The sequence below is a fragment of the Emydura macquarii genome, unplaced genomic scaffold, assembly GCF_026122565.2.
Source record: "Emydura macquarii macquarii isolate MOO-44397 ecotype Brisbane River unplaced genomic scaffold, CSIRO-AGI_Emac_v2 contig_2676, whole genome shotgun sequence".
NCBI classification, from domain to species: Eukaryota; Metazoa; Chordata; order Testudines; family Chelidae; genus Emydura; species Emydura macquarii.
The window spans coordinates 3,128,399-3,147,319 of record NW_027132813.1 but is presented as its reverse complement, the minus strand read 5'-3'; the positions used below and the strand labels follow the sequence as shown (position 1 = coordinate 3,147,319).

Sequence of the window (18,921 nt, the reverse complement as noted above, 5' to 3'; positions counted from 1 at the left end):
ATACCCTTATGGTAATTTCTCTCTTTAGAGAAGAATCCCTTAAGAGAAAATTTTCAATGTATAGTCATGTTATTTACAAGCCTACCAGGATGGGTTGAATTTGAAGAGAGACTACTAACAGAAAGGAAATTATCAGGTAAGGAATTTCTAATTCTGTTACACAGCTTCTCTCCTCATTCATAACTGAATCCCAAAGGGAGGGATGGAATGGATAATCAGAGTTTAATTATTATAGTAGAATAATAGGCAGCAAAGGAAGTTTCTCTCATATAAAGCAAGAGCTTCATAAACTAGGATGTATGCAGGAACCAACCCAATAGCACCTCCCTACCAAAGGATGCCATTGCAGAGGAATGGAAACTTACTTTGAACATCTTTCTCAGATGAGGCTCATATACTTTTCCCATAGTGCCTCTAGGGACTTCTGTGAATAGTTTCCCAGATGTGCAGCAGGCCAACTGGCGCAGGGTTTTTACATCTTGCCTGCAGCAACCTTCAGTCCCCAAGACCTTGCCAATGTGGATAGAATGAGATGAACAGTGTACAACTGGCATATGTACACCATATACCTGAGATATATCTTTAGAGCTCCAGGAATGCCCATTTATGACATAATCTTCCAAGGGTTAGAACAAAATGATGAGAAAACTATTTTCCAGGAATTACAAAAAGAGGAACTTATCTTGAACTGAAAGGTTTCTGAAACTATAATCTTTTCTGCATGACAAAGGCAGTGTTGTTACTTATATAGATGTGGGACCTAATTCCAAAATTTGCCTTTTGGAGGTCATGGCAACTAGAAAGGCTAGCTACAGGCTTGTCTGATTTGTCACTGTGATTAAACTTAGCACCTGACACTCAAATGGAGGATCCAATTTGCCTTGCTATAAAATGCTGCTATGGCTGGTACCCACGTTTCTACAGTTCTTGGTTAAGGGCCTCCATCCAAACTTCCTCAAGAAACTCTAGTGTGGCTGAGATGACCAGACCTTTGGAATTATTACGATATTTCTATCACTATAGCATCTAGAAGTCATAGCTCCTTTGTGCTAGGCACAGCACAAAGAGGCAGTCTCTGCTCCAAAGAACTTTCTGTTTCCCCTTGATTGTGGAAGTATCTTGGTAGATGTCCTCAGGAGCCTGAAAGGTTGCCTGCCTGCTCCCACAGGGTAGTTAGCACCCAAATAAGTACAGTAGAAGCCATCTATTACCATTCAGGGCTTTACTTATTAAATAAGGATAATTTGAACGTGGAAAAGGATTTATCACGTGCCTCCCTGTAAGCCCACGATGATGCACCTTTGTGGGGAGTGGAATCCTTATGTGCCTCTGTTTTGGTCACAGACTGTCTGAAGTGCTCCTAAGGCTTTAATGAGGAGCCAGCCTATGGTATATGGGAAGGGTGGAGACAGAGACTCTTTTCTCAGCTTTCAGAGTTTGAACCTCTTTCCCTGGTAGAACAAGGGTTTATGGCTGATGATCAGAAAGTACAACTCCCATTCTGCTGCTCAAATCTGAGCTTTCTCCCTAGCAGAGTCCTCAAATTGAAAGCCAGACAGGTTAAATTTCTAGTAAACTGCAGCCTGAAGCAGACCTGCAAAGGAGGACCAGGCTTTTCATACTGGGAGGAATGGGGGCTGCGTAGGAGCCCTGCTTCTTTCCCTAGGGAGCTGTGGACCCATGTCAGTATCTGTGATGGCGAGGGTAAGGATTCTAGATCCATTCAGGGTTTCCCTTATTCCCCCCCCCCCCCACAGCGGACATCTGGCCAGATAGTTTCCTCCTCATCCTTAGACTCCCTCCCAAAGAGCTCAGAACCTGCTGATAGGGATTTTCTGTATTGGAGTGATGGCTTTTCAGGGCACAGTGAGGACCCGACACACTTGTCTGAATGTAAGCCCCATGCACTGGCAGTACAAAGGTCAGCTCACTGGCAACAGGCAGGGCATAATTCACCATCTGTAGAGCCTGTAAGTGCTGCCTCACTTAGGGAACACTGCTTTAAATCAGGTGTTTAAAGGACATTTCTGCCATGCCTGAGTTGGGACAGAGGAATCTGGCTGGGTGATGTTGCAACTGCAGATCCAGATGGTTGAAACCACCAAATTGCTATTTACCTGATTCAGGGGAGGAGGATTATAAATTGCAACTACATGAAAACAAATTGAAATAAAGATTTTAAAATGAAATGATCGAGAGAAACTGAACTACCCATTTGTTGCATCACTGGAAGTAGAAGATCTGGTGGCCTGAGCTGAAAAACAGCGTTACTTACCAGTAACTGTTGTTCTTCGAGATGTGTTGCTCATATCCATTCCAATATAGGTGAGTGCACGCCACCATGCACTAGTTCCCGGAACTTATTTCCCCTTAGCAGACCCCGTAGGGTCGGCCTAGGCACCCCCTGGAGTACCGTGCTCATGCCGCAGTATATGAGGCACCGCCCACCCTGCGGGCCCTCAGTCCCTTCTTTCTGTCAACTCCGACAGTGGGGACGGAGGGTGGGTGTGGAATGGATATGAGCAACACATCTCAAAGAACAACAGTTATGGGTAAGTAAACCTGTTTTCTACTTTGAGTGATTGCTCATATCCATTCCAATATAGGTGATTAAATAGCCATATGTTGGAGGTGGGGAGGAGTCAACGGTGAGCTGCTCTCATCAGCACAGCCCTGCCAAACCCCGCGTCCTCTCTCACCTGCTGCACGATGGCGTAGTGGGACGTAAAGGTGTGGACTGACGACCAGGTCGCTGCTTTGCAGATGTCCTGCAGGGGCACTCATTCCAGGAAGGCTGCCGATGAGGCCTGGACTCTGGTTGAGTGCGCTGAAACAGCTCCTGGAAGCGGCACCGTCACCTGCTCGTAGCAGCATCTGATGCAGGCGGTTATCCAGGCGGAGATGTGCTAGGTGGAGACAGGTGAGCCTTTCATCCGGTCCTCCACTGCCATGAACAGCTGTGTCGACTTCTGGAACGGCCTCATCTGCTCGATGTAGTAGGCCAGAGCTCATCTCACATCCAGCGAGTGCCATCTCCGCTCCTCCTCACAACCGTGCAGTTTTGGAAAAAACACAGGGAGGAAGATATCCTGGTTATAATGGAACTGAGAGACCACCTTAGGCAGGAAGGCCGGGTGGGGTCTCAACCGCACCTTGTCTTTACAAAAGATGGTGTAGGGGGGCTCCGAGGTTAAAGCCCTTATCTCGGAGACTCTCCTAGCCGAGATAATGGCCACCAGGAAGGCTACCTTCCACGAGAGGATGAGCAGCGGGCATGTAGCCAGGGGCTCAAAGGGGAGTCCCGTTAGTCTGGCGAGGACCAGGTTCAAATTCCAGGGAGGCACCGGATCACGGACCTGCGGATACAGCCTCTCAACCACCCTTGAGGAACCTGACTGACATAGGGTGGGAAAATAATGACCTCCCTTCCATCAGCTGGTGAAAGGCTGAGATGGCCACCAGGTGCACCTTCAGGGAGGCTAGCATTAAACCCTGGAGCTTCAGGTGCAGCAGATACTCCAGGATCGCCTGTATGGGCAAGCAGCTCGGTGGGATGTCCCGGGACTCCGCCCAACAGGTAAACCATCTCCAATTGGCCCGGTACATGACCTGAGTGGAAGGTTTTCTGCTACCCAGCAGAATCTGTGGGACCTGCGCTGAGCAGGCTCTCTCTCTCTCCCTCCATCAGCCACAGAGTCTCCAGGCCGTCAGGTGGAGGGAGTCCAGGTCTGGGTGGAGAAGGCGACTCTGGTCCTGGGAGAGCAGGATGTAATGCCTCGGGAGCGGCACTGGCGAGGTGATGGACATGTCCAGCAACATGCTGAACCAGTGCTGTCTTGGCCAGGCTGGGGTGATCAGTATGATATCCACCTTGTCCCCCTTGATTTTCAAGAGGACCTTGGGCAGTAGCAGAATGGGGGGAAACGCGTACATGAGGGTCCCCGTCCAGTCTATGAGGAACACGTCGGAGATGGAGCCCGGCTCACAACCCCGGAGCGAGCAGAACCTTGGGCACTTCCTGTTCCAGGACGACGCAAACAGGTCCAGATGGGGCACACCCCACTTGCGGAAGATAAGAGTTCTCACCTCCGGGTATAGTGACCAGTCGTGTCGGGGTAGAAACGACCTGCTGAGGCAGTCCGCCTCATTGTTCTTGACCCCTGGGAGGTGAGAGGCAGATAAATGAAAGTCGTGCCTCACCACAAAGTCCCAAAGTCAAATGGCCTCCTGGTAAAGGGCCGTGGAGCACGTTCCCCCCTGTCTGTTCATATAAAACATGGCCGCCGTATTGTCCATGAGGACCTGCACCATTCTGCCCCTCAGGAATCTGAGGAACACTTTGCAGGCCAGACGGACTGCCCTGAGCTCCCAGACCTTGATATGAAGGCTCTTCTCCTCCTCCAACCAGAGCCCCGGGGTGCTCAGGTCAGTGCTGATTTGGGCTCCTCATCCCACATCTGAAGCGTCCATAATAAAGGTGACTGAAGGGGCCAGATACCAGAATGGAACTGCTTGCAGTACTTCCCTGGGAGTCCTCCACCAGTTCAGGGAGGTCAGGACCTGTGGGGGAACTCCTGTTCAAGGAGTGCCTGGCTGGTGCAAACGCCGAGGCTAACCATGCCTGGAGAGGCCTGAGTTTGAAGGCGAACCAGCCTCACCACGTATGTACAGGCCGCCATGTGCCCCAACAGCTGCAAGCAGTGCCTGCCTGTCATCGTGGGGGACCTGTGTAGTTGTTCGATTATGGCAGCCATCGCCTTGAAGCGAGGCTGTGGGAGGAAGGCTCTGGCCTGGGTGGCGTCCAGGGTGGCCCCGATGAAATCTATACACTGCACCGGAGTGAGAGTGGACTTCTGCTCGTTTATGAGCAGCCCCAGTCTGGTGCACGCCGTGCATGTGAGGGCTAGGCTGTTCCGAAAATGGGACCTGGACCTGCCCTGGATCAGCCAGTCATCCAGGTAGGGGAAGATATGTACCCCTCTGCAGCACAGGTGGGCTGCCACCACCGCCATGCACTTCGTAAAGACCCTGGGGGCGGATGAAAAGCCAAAGGGCAGGGCCGAGAATTGGTAATGGAAGCCAGCTACCATAAACCAGAGGAAGCACCTGTGTCTGGGAAGGATGGAAATGTGGAAGAATTCATCCTTTAGAACGAGGGCAGCATACCAATCTCCTGGATCCAGAGCAGGAATAATGAAGGCTAGAGAAACCATGCGGAACCTGAGACACCTGATAAACTTGTTCAGTCGTTGGAGATCTAATATGGGTCTCAGGCCCCCCTTTGCCTTGGGGATGAGGAAATATCTGGAGTAGAATCCCCTCCCTATTTCCTGTGGGGGGACTGCTTCCACAGCCCCGAGGAGGAGGAGGGAATTCACCTCCTGCAAAAGGAGTTGTTTGTGAGAGGGGTCCCTGAAGAGAGACGGGGTGGGGGGAGAATCTGCAGGGAAGGCTGTAAACTGAAGGGCATATCCCCTGAGAACTATGCCAAGGACCCAGCGGTCTGATGTAATATTCTGCCTCTCGGTGTAGTAGGGTCTGAGCCTTTCCACAAACGGAAGTAGTGGATTCGAGAGAAGAGTATTGGTGCCACCCTTGGGCGGACCATCAAAATTGCCTCTTAGAGTTAGGCCGTTTAGAGGGTCCCTGCTGGGAGGTCGCGGATGACCCCGAGCAGTCGTGGTGCCTGAAGCCCCTATTTCTATCATGGCCCCTCTGGGGCTGAGATGACCTTGGGCGATGGCCTAGGGGGCGATTGGGCCTGGCGTTGGGGCTGTGGCCGAGACTGACACCTCGAGGCCTGGGGTGTGTACAGACCCAGCGACCGGAGTGTGGCCCTGGAGTCTTTAGGGCGTGCAGCTTCTCATCCGTTTTATCAGAGAAAAGGCCTGCCCCATCAAAGGGCAGGTCCTGGATGAATTGCTGCACCTTCTGGGAGAGCCCAGACGACTGCAGCCATGAACACCGCTGCATGGCAATCGCAGAGGCTGTGGCTCTGCTGGCGGTGTCCGCAGTGTCGCTGGCAGTCTGCACGGCCACCCCTGTGACTATGGTGCCCTCCTCCAGGACCGTTGCAAAGTCCGCTGCCTGGTCCTGGGGTAACCCCTCTGTGAACCTGCTCATTGAGTTCCAAAGGTTCAGGTTGTACCGACCTAGGAGCGCTTGGGGTTCGCAATCTGCAACTGTAGGGCCCCAGTGGAATATACCTTGCGGCCAAACAGGTCAAGTTTCTTATTATCTTTGTTTTTAGGCGTGGTGCCCTGGCCACCTTGCCTATCTCGTTGGTTGGCCGCGTCAACCACCAGAGTCCCAGGGGCTGGGTGAGTGTATAGGAATTCAAACCCCTTGAATGGTACATTTCTTCTCAGCGCCCTTCGAGGTGGGGGCAACTGAGGCAGGGGTTTGCCAGAGAGCCTTGGCTAGTTTGAGGACTCTCTTGTGTACTGGCAGGGCCACTCTATATGGTCCCGCCGACCCAGCTACCCCAAAGAGGGGGTCCTCCTCCTCAGAGAGCTCCTTCATCTCAATGTTCAGGTTGCTGGCCACCCTCTTAAGGAGCTCTTGATGGGTCCTGAAGCCAGGGAGGGGCGCCTTATGGTCCCTGGTGGCCACTTCACTGGGGAAGAGGAGGAGGACTGTGGAGGGGGCCCCATGGAGGGTCCTTCCTCAGGGTCCGATTCCTCCTCCGAGGAATGGCCCTTAGCTGGTTGGCTAGGTGGCGGGGGGTACCGGGTGTGCTACTGAAGACGGGACAGATACAGTACCCTGTCCCATCTGTGCCCCCCATGGGCCCCAGTAAGGCCATTGCCACAGTGCTTGTGGCCAGTCCGGTGCCAGTATTGGTGCCAGCTGCGGTGCGTCGGAGTGGGACTTGCCCTTGCGGAGTGCTGATGGTGCCTGCGTCTCCTGCTCATCTTCGCCGGGGAACTGCCCCGCGACGACCCCGACGAGGTGGAGGAGCGTTGGTGTTGTCGCAAACGGTGATGATGGGTAGGTGTGCAGCTTGATGAGCTGGAGGAAGACAACCTCCATCTCGGTGCCGAGGACTTCCGGCGTCGCTTCCCTTTCGAGGATCGGGAGCGGTGCCGCCCATGCCACCTCAGTGCCAAGCCGAGCTCCAAAGATCGTGAGTGGTGTCGATTCGCGGTGGTCTGCAGTGTCGATGCAGGATCCTTCAGCACCGGGATCCGCGCCGGACTCCGCTCCAGGGATCAGGACCGGTGCCATGGAGGCAAAGGGCTTGATGCTGGGGTACGGGAGCAGGAGCTGCGCACACCGCACGAGGTAGATCTCGATTGGTGCTGCCTCGAATGCAAAGTCTCCGGTGCCGTGGACCTTCCTCGGTGTTGCGGTGAGGAGGAGCTTGACAACTCATAGTCGGAGCTATGAGGAGAGCCGGCCCGCTCTACCCTCTCTGGCCATCTGGAGGGAGACTTCGCCCCTGACGGGGGTCTCGACCACCCACCTGAGGCACCCAGCATGGGTTTACCTCAGGACACCAGTCCCTGCACCCTCAGCCGAGGGGGGGATGGAGGCGTCCTTCATGGCGCATGCCGCGTGGAACGCCCCTGGTGTCAACGGTCCTTGCAGGGGCACTTCGCCACCCCCAGGAGTCAGGGGAGGCTCCCCGCATGGAGATGCAGGCGCTGGAGTGGACTCAATGGGCCGTTGGTGATGCATCTCCTGACTCAACCCTGACCACGCAGGCGGTTCGGGGGAGTCTTGGCGCTCGGTACCCTGGTGCTTCCTTTTCTTTGGCACCGGCAGCTGGCAGCAACGGGTCGACTCCAGTGCTGGTGGAGCGCTCCACACCGAAGAGATGCTCGGTGCTGCGGGGGAACGTCCTGGTTCAGAGTCTAGGTGGAGCGCTGCCTTCATTAAGATAGCCTTCAGCCGGATATCTCTCTCCTTCTGAGTCCGCAGCTTGAAGGCCTTATATATTTTGCACTTGTCCCGATGCTGCTGCTCACTCAGACATTTAAGGCAGCGGTCGTGGGGGTTGCTCACAGGCAAGGGTTTGCAGCAAGCGGCACAGGCTTTAAAACCCAGAGAGCCAGGCATGGCCCGACTCTAAGCCCCTAAGGGCACTTATCTATTCTAATTCTAAACTAACTACACTTAACAACTATTAACTCTAAGTACTTAACTAGTAACAACAATAACAGTTCAAAGGGGAATGCTACTTGCTAGAAGGCAAGAGACAAGATGTTCCAGTAACCGTCAAGGGCGGAAAGAAGGAACTGAGGGCCCGCAGGGTCGGCGGTGCTTCATATACCGCGGCATGAGCGCGGTATTCCAGGGGGCACCTAGGCCGACCCTACGGGGTCTGCTAAGGGGAAAAAAGTTCCAGGAACCAGTGCCCGGTGGCATGCACTCACCTATATTGGAATGGATATGAGCAATCACTTGAAGTAGAAGGTGGAGCTTCATCTTGGTGCCTCCAGCAATAGCACTGGACTGCTTCTGAATTTTACAGGTGGGGGGCATTAGTCTAGAGTATGAATGAGGAGAGAAGCTATGCAACAGAAAAAGAGAGGCTTAAAACTGGAGGACTAAGATATTTGCTCTATGCTTCCATGTGAAAGAACAAAATATTGAGCAGAAACATATCATTGGAAGGTTGATCCTTATTTGCAATGGCTGACAGTTCTTTGTGCCTGCTTGCTTCCTAGTAGGTGGAGATATATTGTCTGTTGGATACCTTCTGTTTTAAGAGGCAGAAGAGGAAATGTACACCAGAAGAGTCAAAAACACCAAACTGAGCTTGTGGGGTTGAGGGTTTGATAATCTATTAAAAAATACAGCTGCATTTTTTAGCATTAGTTATGTAATTGAATAGTCAAGTTTAAGTTATGCTTTTGTTTACTGAATTATGATTTATTTAAAAGGACTAATGGTTTTTTCTGAATGTCTTAGAAATCACATCATTTGAGGATAGATTTTAATATGAAATAAAGTGTTTTCATTATATGTATTGAAAAAAATGACAGAAAAGAAGAAGGCATTTTCTTTTTTCATGATATTTAATGTATATATGACTTTCAAGAGGTTTAACTTTTAGAAACTTCCTTTTAATATTTGTTAACAATTAAAGGAGTTTTGTGGAGAAAATGTTCACATTTGATTCTAATCAACATTTGTGTTACTGCCTCAAATAAATGGTTTCCACTGTTATTTAAAATTCGACTTTAAGTAAATCTAGAATGACTCCATTGTTTAGTTATTCCAGATGTACACATTGTAACTGAGCAGAATTTGCTCTGAGTTTTAGGTTGCAGGGACAAGTGTTTGAATTAAGGACTGAAAGAACAGTTAGCTACCATTGAAATTGTGAAATGAGCAAATCACCTCAATGAGCAATTGGGGATGCAAACAATTTTCCTTCTATTTTTCCTAAGTCAAATATTATTTAGTATGAGAAAATAAGACAGTATTAACCCTTAATACCTTAAGGATGAATATATTGGTTCTTTGTAAATTTTCCTGAATTATCGAGTACAGTATACTGATCTATGGAATCTTTGTCGCTGAGGGGTATCAGGAGGTGGTGAGTTTAAAGGTATACCAGGGCCTATACAAGTATGGTGACTGGCACCCTTTAAATCCCTCATCTGGATTGATGAATATCTACAGTATTTCCAGAAAGTTCCTGCTAGCTGAATAAGCCTGGGATACTCTAGCACTACCAGTACAGTATCTCTATGAGGCAGCACACAGCATAGCTCACTCACTCACTGTTCATATGAGCTGAAAGAGGAGTGAGGAGAAAATATGTGCAAAAACCTGCCTCCCTGTGGGGGACCCTTACAAGTTGTGGCCACGTGCCACAGCAAGAATATCAGCAGCTTAGCCCATGTAGTAAGAAGTGAGAGCTTAAGGCCTGTAAAACAGGCTAAGGCCTAAATGGAAAAAGCCAAGTGAACAGAAATATAAGGGGTCACTCAAGTTAACTGAAACTGGTACAGGAAAGTGCTGATACTGCAAGATTGTAAGACTGCCAAAATATTACTAAAATATGTAGCAGGTATAAGAGGTACCAAGATACTAACTCTCTGAAATGACACTTCTATGGATAGAAATGATACATGGAGTGGCGGTGCCCAAATCAGCCAATCAACGGAAAAAGGTGGTATTAGACTACGTCAGGAGGGTAGCAACTACCTACGTCAAAGGGGGCAGAACGAAAGTGTAACAGTGTATAAAAGAGGGTGTCAGAGGGAATACCGGCGTCCGGTCTAGGGGATAACAGAGAGTCCCGCCGTTGGGCCGAGACCATTGTAACGCCGCCTATGCAAAACTGACCCAGAGATACTCTTAAGTCATTTCTCATTGTGCCGCACGCAATAAACCTGGCCTGAGTGCCTTCGTTGCTCAGCTAATCTGTGGTCGTGTCGACTCATTCGATCGTGAGAGCCATCTCAGTTTCCTGATCAGAACTGGGACAGCATCTACACAGGGACACATGCACGCAGCCTACACTGATAAACATCAGTGACCAACACACCAATTACCACAGCCCTGTTCTACACTACAAACTTATCTTGGTATAACTATGTCACTCAGGGATGTGCAAAATCCACCTCTGAGCAACGTAGTTATACCAACCGAACTCCTGGTGTAAAGGGCTCCCATCGACATCGCTACCACCTATCAGGAAGGGAAGTATCCACACCAATGGGAGACGCTCTCCCACTGGCACAGGCAGAGTTGTCACTAAGTGCTATAGAGGCACAGCTGCAAGCATAAACAAGCCTTCAGAAGATACTGTAAGGTTTAATTAATGTTTGTAAAGTGCGTTGAGATCTGTGGATAAAAGGATCTATATTCAGAAAGTGAAAAATGTTAGTATATTACTCTCATGACTACCATATCTTTAAATTATAAAATATGGTCCTAGTCCTGCTCATATTGAAGTCAATGGAGAAAAATGCCTATTTACATGAATGAAAGCAAGATTGGGCTCTAAATTCTCAGAATATAAAATCTGCCTGTAACTTAAAAGAGAATAAATCAGTAAGGTACATCTGAAAAGGAGGCCCCAATCCTGCAATGTGATGCTCCTGGAACATGAAATAAGAAACTTTCATATTACAATAAAGATACAAATATCTACTTTTTATCCAGAATCCCAGTGAAAAAGACTCCACTTAATATTAAGTTGACCGCACAACCTATATGAAATACCTGGACAGTGGAGTGTAGGAAAGCTACAGTGTAAAGCAGAGGTTTCCACATAGGCATATTGCTGACATCTAGTAGATCTTGATTAATTCCTGAAAATGTTCTTTTCAAACCTGCACGTACACCCTGGGGAGGTTCATTTGTGAACTTTATAGAAATCTGTCATGTAAAAAAGGTGAAACAATTAGATTTACTTACTCAAAACAAAACAAGGGTCTATTTCAAATATTGCAACTTTTAAAGTTACAAGTCATACAATTAAGAGATGTGTAGCTGAAATGCAGCTGGTCAGAAACCACACAACATGAACATATATTGGAACCAATAAATTAAAGTCCTAGGATATAGAGTATTTTAAAAATATTAACATAAGACTTTTGAGAATCCTTCATATTTTGCAATGCAACTTCCATTCCAATGCCAGTTTTTTCCTTCAAACTTTTAGTTTTACTAATTATTTCATTTTCATGTACCCAGTTTATTTAAATTCACTTAACAATACTAAGTCTGACTAAATATTTGAACCAACCTGTAGCAGCGTAATTGGAAACTTATCATGTGGCTCAGTGGTTATCCAAACTCGAAAGGTCTCATCAGGAATCTCAGCGGTAACAAGTGTTTCCAATAGTTCATCCATGAAATCCAAGCCTAGATGACAGTTTTGAAGTAACACCCAGCCCCCCTGTATAAAAATAATTTATGAAATAATTTTTAGTCAGTAAACCATTGTAGCAAGGCACTGTGGCCTTCCTCAGAGCTTGGGCCCAAGGAAGGGTTGCGATGCCCCTGCTGGACAGAACAAAGCCCTGCAGGCCAAACAACCTGGGAGAAAAGGGGTGGAGCAAGGACAGAAAGGGCCAGTATAAAAGGCCAGCCTAGCAGCTCAGTCAGGGAAGCTGCTGCCACAGGCAGATGTGTCTTCTCAGAGGCTGCAGTCTAGGCCTGACACAGGCCCTGCAGCTGTCTGGAGCAACTGCCCCACCAACTGGAGCCTCCAAAACCTGCCCCAGGCCCGAGTGACTGGGAGCAGCTACCCAAGCCTGCTGGGGGAGAAACCCCCTGAGGCTGGCCCTGACCTGGAGGAGCTGCCTGATATCGGGGACCCACAGGAGCGGACTGAGCCTCATGAACTGGAGGAACCCCTGGGACCCTGTGAGCTGGAGGAGCTGCCCTCCAATGATGACCTTGAACTGTTTCTGGAACTGCCACCGGTTGACGGTGAGGGACTCGCAGTATGCCCACTCGCCATCTACCTCAGTGACCTGCAGGAAAACGCGTGGATGCAGGTACCCAGGGACTGGGTGGGAGGAAGTGGCCCAGGGACAGCCGACTAGCAAGTAGCTGAGGCAGGGGCTAAACCCTGTTAGCGTGTTGCAGCTGGAGCCCCGCTGCAAACTGCTTTGCCACTGATAGGACCCTGGACTGGGACGCAGTGGAGTCAGGTTGGCCTGAGTCCCCTTACCTCCATCCCTAACTCGCCCGGGAGTGCTTGGCTTCCTCTGAGTGCCCAGAGTGGGCCGAGCTTTACCAGCCCTGCCTGCCAAAAGGCTGAGGGCTTTAGACTATTTTGCCTGTCCCGCTCGCTTGAGGGCTGGGGGCTAATGACTCCTTGACCAGCCCTACCCGGCTTAAGGGCTGGGGACTGTAGACTACTTTGCTCACCCTGCCTATTGGAAGGCCGGGGGCTACAGACAACTGAGCTGGCCCATCCCACCTGTTCCAAGGCTGGGGGCTACTGATTACTTCACCAGCCTAGCCTGGCTTGAGGGATGTGGGGGTGTAAACTGCTTACCTGCCCCACCCACTTGAGGGCCAGGGGCCACCGTCTACTGCACCAGCCTCGCCTGGCTTGAGGGCTGGGGGCTGTAAATGGCTTTGCCTGCCCTACCCGGTCTGAGGGCCTGGGGCACCAGATTACTTGCTAGCCCAGCCTGTGGGAAGGCCGGGGGCTATAGACTGCTTCGCCTGCCCCGCCCCACCTGAAGGCTGGGGGCAATAGACTGCTGGCCTGCCCCACCTGTTGGAAGGTGGGGGTCGTGTACGCCTTACCAGCCCTGCCCTATGTGAGGGCCAGGGGGCTACAGACTGCCATTTTGGCCTTAGCCCCTAGTGGGGCAGGCTTCTGACTACTATGCCGTGAGCTTATCCCCCTAGACCAAGGCGCTATGGCTTCCCTTGGAGCCTGGGCCCAAGGAAGGGTTGCGCCGCCTCTGGCTGGACCGTGCCACCAGCCTACAATCATATTGTGATTTTTATAAAATAAAAATACCACATAAAATTGTTAGAATCAGATTTGGTCACATGCATCTAATTACTTTGAATTCTTGTGGGGTTGGTATGTTTTTTGGCTACATAGTATCATTTCATTTGGATATTGGCATAGTTTTTACAACTAGCAAAAGTAAATTTGAAGTTATTTTTGTATGCTATAATTCAGACAGAAAATGAAGTAACTGGATACAATGTATAAGCAAAGTAGCAGTGCCATCAAGTGGCAAAAGTAAATAATAGAAAGCCAAACTTGGCAGTCCTTATCCCAGCAAAACTTCTATTGACTCAACTGCATAATCAGCTCCAAAAAGTCTCCAAAGAGTGAAAATATTCCAGATGAAACCTAACACACATCTGTTCTTTTTAATTACTAAGTTAAAGGGTCTAATGTCAATGTAGAGAGAGTGAGGGAAGATTAAACTTTTTCTGTGATAACGTACAGTTACTTTCCAATAAGCACAATTTGGTGAAATTCAGCCTTGTGCAGACAGCTAGCCCAAAGTCTTATGGACCCCTTAAGTACAACATACGCTGTCTTTTGAAGGTTGGTCATCTATAAAGGAATGAATTTCTTCTACTTGTGAATTTAAAAAATTAGTCTTTTCAGCCTCACCTGTGTTACTGTTAAAATGAAAAAGCCCAATGTAAATATTGGAGACTGTTAAATTAATTCCAGTAACCTACATGGATTTTATTACAATTTATAATATTATAGTTGCAACTGTCTGTGTTCATTTACATACAAATGAACTATGTCTGATGAACAAATTTAGTTAAAATATTTCTATCACCATTTCATATATTTTGGTCAACTGAAACACAGTGAAAATAATAAAAATAACTATATATATATTTTCTTTTAAAGAGTTTCTTCTAATTTGGGAGGAAGATAATTAAACTCTGTTACACTTCTAAATTATTATGATATATTTATCATTTGTATTACTGTAGGATCTAGGATCCCTACTCATGGACCAGGACTTTATTATACTAGGCAATGTACAAACACAAAACAAAAAGATGGTCCCTTCCCTAGATAAAACTAGCCTAATTTTCAGAAGTTTTCTATTGTTCATGCTGATTTTCTGTATCTAGTGCTGCACTGCATCTTCAGCTTTAGATATAAATACACTAAGCTGATGTGAGACTTTTTATATTCTGTTTTCTGACCTTGAGATGAGCATGTAACCCCAGTCAATTTTACATAGAAACTCTAGGTAGGGAGGGGTATAAAGGGCATAAAAAAGTAACACAGAACCTTAACTGGAATTTCAGTGTTCTTTCATACCTGCTGCATTGACATCTGTGTTAGCTTGCGTGCATGAACTTCTTGTCCCTGACCCATAGAGATAGTCCTACATTCTACAACAGACAGAACAGCATGTTAATGAATGTACATAAGTTAGCTTCTTCAGTTAAGAGCAAGTGAAATTAAAATGATTATTTTAAACTGATATTGGGAAAAATTCCTGAAAGGCATAATGAAGCACCATGTTAATATACAAATATAATGTATAAATTGTATTCCTATTTATTAAATTGGTATACATTTAATTATGTTTTTCTCTGAGTGTAATTTTCTATAAATATTAAAAGTCTGTAATGTAGCACTTGAAACTGTATATTCAATAGGCATACTATGTATTTATAAGGGAATACATTTGGCTCACATTACTATGGTTAATGGGAATTTGAACAAAACAATTTCTCCTACTTACATGCAAGGCAAGATTTTCAAGAACTTTAGATGTGCAACTAGCAATCAAATTTGCAGGCAAAATTACAATTGTGCACACAAATCAGGTAATTGTACACACTAATGTGACTAATTAGCATAAATATATGTAACCACTTATACATGTAACTACTCAATTTGTATGTACATATTTTAGACACATAATATATGCACAAAGTCTAGATTTTTTTAAAAGCTCCTTTTTGTTACAGAAATAATTTCATAAAAGTAAACAAATGACTGATTATCTTATTTGCACAAGGAATTTTTCAAATAGTACCATCAAAAGACAGCACTCTCAGCTTGTTATGCAAAACTCAAGGGCTTGTCTACATGCGATGTTACTGCGCAGCAAGCCAGGGTATAAACCTACAGCTCACTAGCTGGCCACACAGCAATGTCCCATGTTGACACTGCTATTGCACACTAAAATGTCTGTATAATGTTCTTTGATGTACTGCTGTTTGAAATGGTAGTACATCTAAGTCCACTACAGAACTTCTAATGCACTACAGCAATGTCCACACAGGATGTTATTGCACAGCCAGCTAATGCACTCTACATTCACACCCTAGTTTGCTGCACAGTAATACCCTGTGTAGACAAGCCATAAAACAGAGTAGGAATCTATCATAATTACTTACAATTATGGAATGAATAATCTCATGGATTGGAAAGATAACTACGAAGCAATGTAAATACTGAGAACATGTTACTGCTGCACTCCCTAAAGAATAATCTTCAGCACTGCTGTATTTATTTAAAGTATGGATTATTTTCTCCATTTCTCTGAGAAAGTTTCAGAGACAACTAATGGAAAGGCAGATTTAACAAACAGTTTTCTAGAATAAAATCCCCAAAAGTTATATTTCCTTTTTATGATGAGAATGAATAATTCTGTTCATACCCAGTTTAAGTTTCCTTGCCAAGGCGTCAATTTGAATAGTTGGGTCAGACCCCATGGACAAGAAACAGATAAGGGGTGTTCGTGTATCACTTTCTTCCCAAGTCTTCTCTAAATTTAAAATGACTGGTTCTGTATATTTCTCTTCCAATGAATCAGCAATATACTTTCTGGCTTGGGAAAGGGTGCGATCTGGGCACCAAGACCTAGGAATACACATATGTAGTGAGATACAAATTCAGTGTCTCTTTCCTTTATTTTATTCCATATCAAGGTTATGGAGGGAAATTTAACACTGTGAGGTTATATATCAGACAAAATATGTTAAGGAACATTGACAATAAAATTACTTAAAATATTCTATTCCAAAATAACATTTTTAACTATTTCTTTTTAATTCTTTTAACAGACCTTATCAATGGGTAAGTTAGAAAACCCAGCCCTGGAGGAGTCAATAGTAAACTTTTTAACCCCTCCCCCCCACAATTAAACTTACATATACAATTTCCTCTCTGTCCAAGTGGAACAAGAAATGTGATATATTAGAGAACCCTGCTCTGTTCATAATAAACACGTTACTGAAGCCATGTTACTGCAAGCTCTATCAGCTGGATTAGTTCAGTTGTGAAATTAAAGCAGTGTCAAGAATTGGCTAATGAGAAACTAACTTCAACTTTAATTTTGTGGAGACTCACACTAGATAATATATAATACTAGTTAATGTATATGTTTTGACACAGGCACTGCTGGTGGTGCTGCTTACACTTGCAAATGTCCAGTAATTTCCTTTGTAAGTTCCTATTTTAAATTGCTTATAACTTTGCACACTTTAGCTATTTAGACTGAAATTTTCCATGCTGGGAATAACAAGGTTACTTACCAGTAACTGTTGTTCTTTGAGATGTGTTGCTCACATCCATTCCAATATAGGTGAATGCACACCCTGTGCACTGGTTCCCAGAACGTTTTTCCCCTTAGCAAGCCCCATAGGGTCTGCTCAGGTGCACCCTGGAGTGCCGCACTCATGCCACGGTATAGAAGGCGCCGCCGGCCCTGCGAGCCCTCAGTCCCTTCTTTCTGTTGATTCCGACAGCAGGGACGGAGGGCAAGTGTGGAATGAACATGAGCAACACATCTCGAAGAACAACAGTTACTGGTAAGTAATCCTGTTGTCTACTTCGAGTGATTGCTCATATCCATTCCAATATAGGTGATTAAATAGCCATACCTTGGAGGTGGGTAGGAGTCAGTGTCAAGCTACTCTCATCAGCATGGCCCTGCCGAAGCCTGCGTCCTCTCTCGCCTGCTGCATGATGGCGTAGTGGGACGTGAAGGTGTGGACCGATGACCAGGTTGCTGCCATGCAGATGTCCTGCAGGGCCACTCTTTTCAGAAAGGCTGCCGCCGAGGCTTGGGCTCTAGTTGAGTGCATTGACACAGCTCCTGGAAGCGGCACCTTCGCCACTCGTAGCAGGTCCTGATGCAGGCAGTGATCCAGGCGGAGATGCGCTGGATGGAGACAGGTGAGCCCTTCATCCAGTCTGCCATCGCCACGAACAGCTGCATTGATTTCCAGAATGGCCTCATCCGCTCGATGTAGTAGGCCAGGGCTCGTCTCACGTCCAGCGAGTGCCATCTCCGCTCCTCCTCAGAACCGTGTGGTTAAGGAAAGAACAGGGGGAGGAAGATATCCTGGTTATAATGAAACTGGGACACCACCTTAGGCAGGAAGGCTGGGTGGGGTCTCAGTCGCACTTTGCCTTTATAAAAGACAGTGTAGGGAGGCTCCGAGGTCAAAGCCCTTATCTCGGAGACCCTCCTAGCCAATGTAATGGCCACCAGGAAGGCTACCTTACAAGAGAGGATGAGCAGTGGGCATGTAGCCATGGGCTTGAAGGGGGGGTCCCGTCAGAGCGGCGAGGACCAGGTTCAAATCCCAGGGAGGCACCGGGTAACAGACCTGCAGATACAGCCTCTCCACCCCTTTAAGGAACCTGACTGACATGGGGTGCGAGAATAGTGACCTCCCTTCCATCAGCTGGTGGAAAGCCGAGATGGCCACCAGGTGCACCTTCAGGGAGGCCAGAGCTAGACCCTGCAGCTTCAGGTGGAGCAGGTACTCCAGAATCGCCTGGATGGGCAAACAGCTCGGTGGGATACCCCGGGATTCCACCCAACAGGTAAAGTGGTTCCACTTGGCCCAGTACACCACCTGAGTGGAAGGTTTTCTGCTACCCAGCAGAACCTGTTGGACCTGCACCAAGCAGGCTCTCTCTCCCTCCATCAGCCACAGAGTCTCCATGCCGTCAGGTGGAGGGAGTCCAGGTCCGGGTGCAGCAGGCAACCCTGGTCCTGGGAGAACAGGTCGTAATGCCTCGGGAGCGGCATTGGCGTGGCGATGGACAGGTCCAGCAACATGCTGAACCAGTGCTGTCTCGTCCAGGCTGGGGCGATCAGAATGATGTCCGCTTTGTCCCTCTTGATCTTCAAGAGGACCTTGGGCAGCAGCGGAATGGGGGGAAATGCATACATGAGGGTCCCCATCCAATCTATAAGGAACGCGTCGGAGATGGAGCCCAGCTCGCAACCCTGGAGTGAGCAGAACCTCGGGCACTTCCTGTTCCAGGACAATGCGAACAGGTCCAGTTGGGGAACATCCCATTTGCGGAAAATGGAAGTCACCACCTCCGGGTGCAGTGACCAGTCGTGGCGGGGTAGAAACGACCTGCTGAGGTGGTTCGCCTCATCGTTCCTGACCCCCAGGAGGTGAGAGGCAGATATGTGGAAGTCATGCCTCACCGCAAAGTCCCAAAGTCAAATGGCCTCCTGG

At 47.8% G+C, this 18,921-nt stretch overlaps 1 protein-coding gene across 1 annotated transcript in view; it reads right to left on the bottom strand.

The window, feature by feature from the left end:
- DNAH8 (dynein axonemal heavy chain 8) overlaps positions 1–18,921 on the bottom strand; it is a 563,218-nt gene that overhangs the window by 30,265 nt on the left and 514,032 nt on the right. The window contains exons 82-85 of the mRNA XM_067565373.1: positions 16,095–16,297; positions 14,741–14,814; positions 11,711–11,863; positions 11,185–11,340 (exon numbers count right to left, since the gene is read on the bottom strand). Of these exons, the coding sequence (XP_067421474.1) occupies positions 11,185–11,340; positions 11,711–11,863; positions 14,741–14,814; positions 16,095–16,297 (586 nt within the window). The remainder of the gene's footprint in view (positions 1–11,184; positions 11,341–11,710; positions 11,864–14,740; positions 14,815–16,094; positions 16,298–18,921) is intronic.